The sequence below is a fragment of the Cyprinodon variegatus genome, unplaced genomic scaffold (assembly GCF_000732505.1).
Source record: "Cyprinodon variegatus isolate N-32 unplaced genomic scaffold, C_variegatus-1.0 Scaffold293, whole genome shotgun sequence".
Taxonomy (NCBI): Eukaryota; Metazoa; Chordata; class Actinopteri; order Cyprinodontiformes; family Cyprinodontidae; genus Cyprinodon; species Cyprinodon variegatus.
Genome location: NW_015150746.1, coordinates 573,036 through 584,256, shown reverse-complemented (window position 1 = coordinate 584,256; position 11,221 = coordinate 573,036). Strand labels below are relative to the sequence as shown.

The 11,221-nt window shown below is 37.2% G+C and overlaps 1 protein-coding gene across 1 annotated transcript; it reads left to right on the top strand.

Annotated features, from left to right (window-relative positions):
- The first annotated feature begins 1,262 nt into the window (after positions 1 to 1,262).
- ogg1 (8-oxoguanine DNA glycosylase) lies at positions 1,263 to 3,194 on the top strand. The gene is made up of 7 exons (XM_015383725.1): positions 1,263 to 1,433; positions 1,522 to 1,826; positions 1,906 to 2,085; positions 2,239 to 2,417; positions 2,516 to 2,663; positions 2,738 to 2,787; positions 2,862 to 3,194. The coding sequence occupies exons 1-7, from the start codon at positions 1,324 to 1,326 to the stop codon at positions 3,060 to 3,062; spliced, it is 1,173 nt and encodes a 390-aa protein (XP_015239211.1). The 5' UTR covers positions 1,263 to 1,323; the 3' UTR covers positions 3,063 to 3,194.
- Positions 3,195 to 11,221: the final 8,027 nt, after the last annotated feature.

The window sequence follows — 11,221 nt, the reverse complement described above, 5'->3', positions numbered from 1 at the left end:
TTTTCTAGTTTTGGCATCCAAACCTTGGATGTTAAAATCAGTGCGAGGAGTAAAGACTTGCCTGGATGGTCAAAAGATAAACAATGTGTGCATCAGAAAAGCAGCAGAAAATCAGATATTTGAAAATTCTAATACTAATTCTAATACAATGGCATCAGAATACAAAGAGTAATATTGTTCACTGTGCACAGGGATACAGCAGGATATTACTTTCTACAACAGGGCAAAATCGGTTTGGAAATGATTTCAAAGCCTCAATGCAATGTTAAAGGATAAACAAACCTAATTAATGATTAACAATTTCCAGGACTTCCTGGACCTGCTGCAAATATCTAGGTGACAGATACTGCAACAATGATCTCTAGAGATATGATTGAGTTGTTAAACATTAAACCATTTGTTCTTATCCCAATCATGTGTGATCTCTTTAGACATATAGGTTGACACCAACCTTTTCTCTTTTTCTTCCATTTATTTCTAGTAGGCTGTATGCTGGCATAGTTGAAAAGTTCCTTAATATTCTTAATACATTAAATTAATTCCCCTTAATTTTTTGGGGTAAAAAAACATTGAAGTAGTTCAACACAGCTTTATGTACTGACCACAAGTTACAATTATCGGAATATATTTTTTAAATAGAAACCATAAAACAACTATATCCGATAAATCTTTAAACAAATTCAGTTTTTCCTAAGAATATGAAGGACAAAACATCAAAAAATGAGCCACAAATTCCAACTGCCCACACTGGCGCCGTCCACCTGAGATCTACTTATCATTTCTGTATATGCAACCATTTAAATGCCCCTTTCTAAATCTTTATTTAAATTGATCATTTCTACTGGATGTTATAAAAAATCTGCCATTTTTTATCGAAGGCTAAGCTAAAATAATGTCTTCCCTTTAGACTCCTATTCATTTTGCCAATGCTGGTTAAAAAGCTCCTTAAAGATACTCAAATAAACAAGTTTTCCTAAGGAGCATCGTCACCGATTCCATTCTTAAGAAGAGATTCCTTGAGTGATCTGCAATCTGATATCACTCCAGAGGGGGTTGGAATCAATCAGAAACCTGCAGATTCATTATTATTCAGTATTCAGGGCTTGTCTTGGAGACAGTGTATGCAGACAGACCCTGTCAAACTTTGAGCACTTTAGCCAGGACCTTCACCGGATGACGGTTAAGGAGCAGATCCATTCTTTCGTTACGCGTAAATGCGTTTTTCTGTCTGTTGTAAGCTGTTAGATTAATAGTTCAGCACAGATCGTGTATAAGTACCCCAATTATTATTATTATTATTATTATTATTTAGCTCAAATAAGGATGACCAGACATGCAGTTTTCTCTTCGGGGGCCAAAATGTGGAGATCTTTGCAGTGCGCAAAGTCAGAGCTGCGTTTGGATCTCACCCTCGCTTGTGGACAGACTTTCCGGTGAGGGTTTACAGTTGACTCATAATGAAACGCAACTTCTGGTTTTAATCTATGCTTTGATTTTAAGCCTCATCTCATTGATTTATAGCTGGAGGGAAACGTCTGAGGGGCATTGGACTGGAGTGATAGGGGGGCGTGTGTGGACCCTCACCCAGACTGAAGACACTCTTTGGTACTATTTGTATAAAAACCAGGATGCAGCTGGTGGGAAAAACAAAGACACTCCAAGGAGTGATAAGGAGGAGACACAGTCTGCCACCTCCACACAGGATGCTGAGGTGGAAGCAGAGATGCTGAGAGACTACTTCCAGCTGCATGTGAAGCTGGGGGATCTATACAGGGAGTGGGGTGCAGCAGACTGCCACTTTAAGGAGATATCTGACATATTTACAGGTCAGAGTGTTTGTTTTATGCAAATTACTTCTTTAACAATAAATCAAGACTAAACATGCATTTCTTGATCTTTTTGCAGGTGTGCGAATGCTGCGTCAGGATCCCACAGAATGCCTCTTTTCTTTCATTTGCACCTCCAATAACCACATCTCTCGTATTCAGGGCATGGTGGAGAGATTGTGTCAGGCTCTGGGTGCACCTCTCTGCCAGCTGGATCAAACCTTCTACCATGACTTTCCTACACTTTCTACTCTTGCAGGTCCATGAAACTGTAATAAAAATAGCACGCATATTTTAAATTCATGGCACGACTTTTCTCCACCCCACTAAACACATTATTTTCAGCAGCCATCTAAAGGGTTATAGGGAGAAGGTTATCTTATTGTATGTATGTTGTTCTTCTGTTGTCCAGAGAGCCGTGTAGAAGAACGTCTCAGGGATCTTGGCTTCGGTTACAGGGCTCGGTTCCTTCAGCAGAGCGCAAAGCAGATCCTGGACACCAACGGACTCCAGTGGCTTGATAGTTTACGGAATGTTCCGTATCCGGAGGCCCGTGAAGCTCTTCGGACCCTCCCTGGTGTTGGCACCAAGGTATAATGGAAGGAAAACATGTTTGCCCCTTTCATTTGATTGATATTACATTGAAGAGAAGATATGAAGACATTGGGTGATAAAAGTTTCTGTTTTAGGTGGCAGACTGTGTTTGTTTGATGTCTCTGGATAAATCCGAGGCTGTACCTGTGGACACGCATGTTTGGCAGATTGCTAAGCGGGACTATAAATACACTGCTAATAATGGACAAAAGACTCTTACTGAAAAAGTTCACAGAGATATTGGTTAGTTTTAGACACACATGCACAAAAATCCCATCCTTTAAGAAAACAACATTTAATCAACCTTTTCTCTGCAGGAGATTTTTTCAGAAAGCTGTGGGGACCATATGCAGGTTGGGCCCATTCGGTAAGTGCCATTGTCCATCAAGCTTCTGTTTCTTTCACAGTGGATCTACTGTTACCACCCACTCCCTGTTTTAGGTTTTATTCTGCGCTGACCTCAAGAGATTCCAGAACCTCAAAGAAATGAGCTTGAAACAGCCGAAGAAAGAAGAAGAGCATGAAGAAAAGTGTAAGGAGATAAAAATAAAAAGAGAGTTTGATGGACAGGAAAAGAAAACGAAATCCAAGTCAGAACGTCAGAAGAAGGCAAAGATGTCCGTCAAGACAGAGGAGGTGTGAGACAAGAAACCTGGATCTGATCAGATATAAATGCACTGGAATGACTGTTTACAAACTCAATGGAAATCAATTTACTCTCAATGTATGTTTGTAGGTTTTTATTTTAAATCTGCCTTTTTTATTTCTTTTTAGGATCAGTTCAGAACTGTAAAAAAAAGTACAATTATTTTGCATGAATAAAATAAGTTTTATTTTTTTTTAAAGATAACAGCCTATGTATTTATATGAACAAACAAAAAAATAATTTTCTTTTATTATTTTCCAGGTTGAGATGGGTATGGATATACTGTATGTTTGAGTTTTCTACAGTTTATCACTGATTTTATTCCCTAAAACAGTGATTCTGAATCTGGACTCCCCATTGGAGTTGTGTGTGGTCTTGAGATCCTCAATAATAAACTCAAACAGCACTCGAAGTCACAGACCTCCGCCACATAGCCAATTTCCCCCTACATATTGTGACTTCCTTAAGTTATTACTTCTATTCACACAATCTTTCAAAAATTGTCTGGGTCCAGAGAAGGTTTGCCAAAATTTGATTACAGTCACAATACGCACCTCAGAAAATTTCAGCAAATTCCATTCAGAACTTTTTTATAAACGGACAAACCAATGGTAATGAAAACATAACCTCTGAGTACCGCTCAATGCTTTTCTCTCTTTTTTTTACCTATTTTTTTACAGAATAAATTTTACAGGTCTCTTCCAGCGTAAATTAGAATATAACAGAAATGCTAACATCTTTACCTCTGTATTTCTAATTCATCTGTTTTTTTTTTGTTTTTTTTTTTTTTTACTACTTACACCACCTTAAACAGGTTCTGTTTTTATAATGGTAACCCTCAGTCACTTATATTGTGCCTGGTTCTGCTGCAGGTCCCTTTCAAGAGGCTCTTCCCTCATTCAAATTGGATTTTATGTGTCCAACTCTTTTAGTATTAATACATTATGCTGAGTTTACTTGTTCTCATGTTTTTATACATATGGTCATTAACTGGATGTCTTTGTTTTAAAAAGTGGCCTAGTCCATCTTTAGGGGGGAGACACTTTAAAAGTCTATTTTAATTAAATGTTTCTTGCTTAAATTTTTTGAAGTTTTTGAAACCAACATTGGAAGAATGAATCTTTAAATATGTAGGTTCATTCATAAAATTAACCCCCAGATGGCAGCATACATTGATCTCTAGAATTACACTGGGTGTATGGTTTTGTCAGCTTTTATTTATTTTAACAAAATTCTGCTTTTTCTTGGTAAGAGTGCCAACGTCATAAAAAAATGTGATGCATGTCGTGTGACAACCTGAGGAAGATGGCCACAGAAGGCCAAAGCAGTGGGTGCTTTCTCAATTTATTCCTGGACCTAAGTTGTAATTTTTCATATGTTGGCTGATAAAAAGCAGACTGACTGAGGGCCAAAGTGTCTGTATGTTTATCTATAGGCTCTTTCAGACTGTGTCAGCTGATCTTTTTATAGCAGGGGTAGCAGTTATCTGCTGTCAGTTCCTATCTCTTATGACGGCATGACCATGTCTCCCTGTCTCTGTCCCTGTGAACGAATGACAGAGCAACATTTTGGGTTTTATACATAGAGAAGCTGTCACACTCTAATTTGTGCAATTGTTCCTGATGTGTCTTCAAGCTAAAAGAGGCCTAGTTTGGATGTGGCTGTTCATCTGTGGATGCATGTGTCTTTCATCCATAGGATTGTTTTATTTGTGGAGCAGAGTGCAGTCATGTGAGTTAATGAAAATGTGAGTCAGCTTTCATCACCACTCAACTTCAGCTGGGCCGAAACTGGCTCAGCTTTGGGGCAGATTCACTGTGGAGGAAAAAATAAATACAAGAAAGAGAAGGGAGATAGGTCAGCATGTGCAGAAGGTAGGGACAATGGTGATCGTGAAGGCAAAAAGAAGAGCACAACAACAGTGAGCTGTGCGTTACATAAGACATGCCTTGACTTGTATTGCACCCTGAGGGGTGGCTCTGTTAAAAGGACATCTTATTGTTCCTACTTTCTCCAACAATTCTGTCCTAGATTATATGGTAATAATGCTAAGGTATTAGCACACCTTAAGATTTAAAAATTATCTCTACTCCATACAAACACTTGGAGAAACTCTTATGAGAAAGGTTAAACTGAAAGGTCTCCATTTATTTCCAGAAGTAGATAACAGCCAGCATAGTGAATCGGACGTGTTTACAGTCAGGTTCCCTTTAAAGTGGGTCATATGCAAAACTTCCTCTTTGCAAAGTTTTCATTTTAAACTTTGAACAATGTGTGACAATTAGGCTGCTTTTAACATTTTATTTTTATGATAAAAAATTTGGAAAAATAAAAGTAAATCTATAAAATTATTTTGTTTTTTATTGCATCTACCTAAAATACATACTGTGGTTTGGCTTTTCATTTGAAAAAAAAAAATGTTTGTTTTTATCACGTTTAACTATAAAGATATTCTAGAACATACACCAAACATAGTTATTTTCAAATTCTTAAAAGACAAAAAATCATATTGTTATATTATTATCACAGCTAATATCATGAATGATTAAGATGACTAAAAGAAGTTTCTTTATTTTAATGCTTCTACCATTAATTCTGGCAAGGAAAACCCTTTTGAGATTTTATTTATGTACCAACTGGTGATTTCAGGGCGCTTCATGGGTATTCATAGTCATCCAGACAAAATAAAAACCTCCCTTTGCAACATCTGCCCAGAGGTAACAACCACAAAAAAGCAGCTATTTGTCATTTTGAAAATTCTAAAAAGGTGCAAAAACTCTGATGAGTTTGAAAAAGTATGGTGCCAGAAAAGCATTTGCAATCATGCATCCTGTTTTTATTTACAGTTCACATAAAATCCATTGATATTTGTAGTTTTTTTGACTACATTTTTAGATATGGTTTATTATGGATTTGTTTGTCCATCCAAACACATCCCAGCATTAATCATTTTTTTATTTCACACTTATCAAGGGGTATTTTAAGATGTATTATGACACCTCAAGATTTGAAAATACTCTGTTCATCATGCAAATGAATGTCCTATTCAGGTGTAAATGTAACGCTTATTTCTACCATATTTTGAAACTTTTAAGGCTGGTTTTCAGTATGATTTAGAAACGTTTTTTGCTATTAATGATTTCTGGGGAAAAAAAACGAACAGTATTTACATTCAACCCATGAAACGGACGGTCTTTGTTCTCCTTGTTCTGTTTACACAGTTGGATTTTATTATTCCACAGTAGTGACGGACAGTTTGATATAGTAGTAAAACGGCCAGAACTTAAGAGCCATGTCAGTTCACCTTAGATGTGGTGAAATTTAACACTTCCAAAGGCAGCTGCGATGGAGCCGTATGGACGAGGGAGGTAGTCCCCACACGGAGGTCTCATTGGGGCCCAATGATGGAGGGCTTTGTTCCAAAGGATGAACGGAAACCACAAAGTGAAAGACTGAGAGCTCAGAGCTGGCAAGGGTCTTTCTGATCTTAAGCTGTTCTGACTGTGAAGTGTGTGAAGGTTCTCTTGCAAACCTTTTCCTAATAAAAGAGGCTTATTTTGTCAAGAAAGATAATAATATACACCACCTGGAAGGGCCCTTACTTTTCAGCCAAGGATTAAGACTCAATAGCTCATCCTTTTTTGAGAAAGCTTGATGTGTTTGCACCAGTTAAATTTCAGAGCTGCTTTAAGCATCAGCTCAAATTGGCTCTGAGCCAAGGAAATAAAGGGGCCCCGGATCTATCAACGAAAGAAAAGGGAGGATAAAGAGTAGTTAAGGTAAGATTTCATGTGTGATAAATGATAGTAATGGGACCAAAATCATAAACATATGTTAGCTGTGAGTAATTATGAGTAATTATTTTTTTTTAAATGATTGCATGGACATACAAATACATACAAGACCATCATTCCAACCTTTTCACAGAGCAAAAAAAGAGAAAAAAAATAAAAAGCTACAATTTTAATTTTTTATTAAAATATGAACAAATTCTATACAATTATAAGTATTAAAAGACAATTAAAAGCTGACTCAAAGGAGACATGTAGAACTGGGACTGAAAGAAAGATGCTTGATTTAGTCGCCATAAGAGCAGACTAAATGGACTCATCCATTAGGATGCCCACGCTTGATGCAGAACAATAGTAGATAAACAGTTGAGGATACACAATTGCATCAGTCTTAGCAATTGGAGCTCCTCTGCCTGGCTGTGTGTTTCCTGGACAGGCCGCCTCTTAAAGTTGCCTTTTGTATGTCTGCTTCTTTCTGTATGTCTGCTTCTTTCTGTATGTCTGCTTCTGTCTTCTTGAACCCCAGTTGGCCTCATCGGTCGCTCACACTGAGCCTGGTTCTACTGGATGTTTCTTCCTGTTAAAAGGGAGGTTTTCCTCTCCACTGTCGCTACAAGCTTGCTTATTGTGAGGGATTGCATTCGAGTTGATGAGTCGATGCAATCAACTGGTTTTCCTTAGATAGAAAACTTTTAATCCAATTTGACTGTATGATCTGGTTAACTGTAAGGTGCCTTGAGATGACGTGTTGTGAATTGGCGCTATATAAATAAACTGAATTGAATTGACTTAAGTGTTAATTTGGCCTACTGCTGCATTGGAAAGATAAGGGATTTTGTCTGTGACCAAAGACCTTATGATTCACACTCTATTCATAGTTTCCCACAATACCAAAAAAATTACCAGGTTCCAAAGCTTATATGCTCAATACTACACAACACTACACAATATACCACAGAGTGATTTAACTCAGTTGAAAGCACAATAAAGTTGCTTTATAGTCAAACATTTTAAGAATGCATAAGCTCAGTTCAGATATGCCATGTGACGCTACAACGTTCCAGCTATGACTTTAAAAGACAACTGAAAAAATGACAAGTAAAAACAAATAAATATATACTTTACAAAAAGACACAGGCACTGTCTGGCAGTAGGTCAGAGAAAGCTCTTTCTGTTTTTGCTCAGAGGAAAAAGCATATATTTTTATAATCCATTTTAGAAAAAAGCATAAAAAAATATGAGATATTTTTTACCCATTCAAATACCCAAACTGCAATTTCCAGACTGATGAATGAGATGTAACATTAATATTTGCAAATATTTGTATAATAATATCTTTTCAGTGAGTTACACAGGTCCCTAATGCAGCAAAAAACACAACATGATGCTGCCACAATCATTTCTTCCCCAATGTACTTTACAGCTGGGATGCTGTTGTCAGGCTTACAAGTTTACCCTTTTCCTTCCAACTGTAATTTTTCCCCAAACATTTAATTGTATTTTATAAAGCCACAGGGCATTTCTTCAAGAATAAAGATGTTTCCCAGACTGCATTTTGGAAACTGTAATCTTTTCCTTGTAAACTTTTTATGTTATTTAGGGTAACGGCTTCTTCCTCTCTGAGTGGCTTTCCAGCTCATGGTAGGACTGGAACCCATTTCACTGTGGCTGAAGCCACGCTCATACCTGCTTCAGTCAGTGTATTGTGATCGAAAGCCAATAAAGCGTAAAAGGTGTTCATTCTTTTAACTATACTTTTGTTAAAATCTGAATATTGAACATTTGCTGTTTAAACTGTTTGGGAATATTCAAAATTATAAGCGTATCTAAACAATTCCCTTCTTGTTAAGAAATCTTCCCCCTATTTCCCGTCACACATATCCAATCTTGTTACAGCTGTCAACACTCGTCTCATGTTACTGCTTCTTTATAAGGAAAAGTGAAACAAAAAGGCTTTCCTAATTATCCGTCAAATTTAACAGCCATTTCTTGCATAAAATCCTGCCCCAATATGTTGTTTTTCAAAAGGCTATGATATTAGTCATAATCTATGAGTAATAATGTGATTACTATTCAGATGTGTTCCCGCTCCACCTGTTCAAAGCCTTCAGTGACCCATGCTTGCTCAGTAGTAATTTAATGGCCTTAAGACAATCCTCTGAGCCACGCAGGTTATTTTAGGACTTAGCTCTATGGTCCAGACTGTTCGATGAAAGTCAGAAATACACACAGAGCTATAGCAACCGGAAATTATCCTTGTTTCTGGGCCGTTCCTGAATCTACGCCCTCGGACATTGTCTTGATTGTGTCTGTGTTTAGGCTTAATCGGAGGGGAACTGCAGCAGTTAGCATGTTCAGACAAGAAAATGTAGAAGTTATTGTAAAAACAGAGAAACGCTCAGGCGGGGCATGACAGAGCGGCGCTAAGCCAAGGTGCAGCATGAGGAAACTCTATCAGCGTGGTTCAAGGTGGCCTGTTCCCTCTCTTCATGCACAGGGTGGGGTTTAGGTCAGCAGGGAGAGTATTGTTTCATTCACAGCCTTGTAGTCATCTTACTGCCCTTGTGGCTGCTGCTGCATTAACAGAAGCTCTCAAGCTTTTCAGGAAAATTATTGAAATTGGATTTCGATGTAGTTTTATCAGTTATAAAATTATTTGCTGATGTTAATTTGGCATCCTTTTTTACATTCTTATTAACTCAGAACAGAATTTTCAGGCCAAAATAAATAAATTAAAGCTTGGACTCTGTAATGCCTCTGGTGACATCACAAAAGGTAACTGATCAGAATCATTTTGATCATGTCAGTTTGTTTTTTGTTTTTACTTGCATGTTTTCATTTCATTTCTTACCTTGTTTCTGCATTGCTGCATTGCTGAAACAATATGTTTGAGCTATAGAAAAACTGCATAGAGTTCAAAAAACTGAGTTGACATAAAATCATAAAGGCAGCTTGTTAAGAGGACTGGGAAACACTAGAATTATTTCAAAACATTTCAAATCATTCCAATCATTTTGAGTCTCTTGAGCCATTGAACATTTGAGTATAATTCTGCTCTTATTGACAGTTATTAGCTTTTAATTTATTTTGTGTCCTGTAGCCTCAGGAGTACATTTAGTACATTTAATTAGCCTATCTCAATACATATATATGTTCTTGTTCCACCATTAACTTCCTCTATATTTATAATGCTGCTTCTTTTCAGATGTTTTGGGTTTTTTTCCATTTCCTAATGACATGCATATTTTCATAATTGGTTCTCCTTCTTTACCATCCAAAGTTCCCAAATTCTCTCTTTTCTTAACAATAGATCCATACAAGTGGTACATGTATTTAATTTTGCCCTACGGAAACAGCCTGCGGAATGACTACCATCCATCCATCCATCCATCCATCCATCCATCCATCCATCCATCCATCCATCCATCCATCCATCCATCCATCCATNACGGAAACAGCCTGCGGAATGACTACCATCCATCTATCCATCCATCCATCCATCCATCCATCCATCCATCCATCCATCCATCCATCCATCCATCCATCCATCCATCCATCCATCTGCTGTCACGCTTAATCCCAGTTGGGGTCGCAAGGGGTGCTGGTGTCTATCTCCAGCTATCTATGGGCGAGAGGCAGGGTACACCTGGACAGGTCGCCAGTCCATTGCAGGGTAACACAGAGACAAACAGGACAAACAACCATTCATGCATACACCCACACCTAAGGAAGCCAATTAACCTAACAGTCATGTTTTTGGAAATTACTATTATGCACTGAAAATGATCACCACACATTGGATCTATACAGACCTCACAAATTAAAACATTTCTGTAACGAGGTTCTGGCATTCATTTGGAAACTTTTGTCTGAAAAACATGACATTTTTTTAATGCAACTAAAATGTCTATGAATTAATGACAAAGCATGTTATTGGTGGTAATGATGATAATTAGCTAAATAAATCAATTAGATAAAAAAAATGATATGTGTTGACACAGAAACAGTAAATAAGTTCCTTGGACTAGTTTTGTTTTTAAATTTTTTTGTTTTTGCAATGATTAAAAAAAAGAAGTTGTTGCATTTTTAACAGTCATCATATTAAATATGATCACGGCTTTCATCTCCTATATCTGTTGTCTTCAGAGCTGCATATGGCTTTTTGCTCACTTAACATTTGGTAATGAACTATTACCATGTTTTTTGTTTCATTCTTTCTTTTTTTTTTTTTACAGTGTCCTGTCTGCCGATGTGGCAATAAGAATAACTGTCTTAATGCCAAAAAGAGAGCCCAACAGATTTTGCTTTCACAAGTGAAGCAGTACGGCTATCGCCATAGTATTCTGCTTTATTTATGCATATAA

Excerpts from the sequence above, each read along its gene's own strand:
- ogg1 (XM_015383725.1), top strand. The coding sequence starts at position 1,324 with ATGACCAGACATGCAGTTTTCTCTTCGGGGGCCAAAATGTGGAGATCT. Across the intron at positions 1,434-1,521 it reads GCTTGTGGACAGACTTTCCG|CTGGAGGGAAACGTCTGAGG; the intron begins GTGAGGGTTTAC and ends ATTGATTTATAG. Across the intron at positions 2,086-2,238 it reads TACACTTTCTACTCTTGCAG|AGAGCCGTGTAGAAGAACGT; the intron begins GTCCATGAAACT and ends TCTGTTGTCCAG.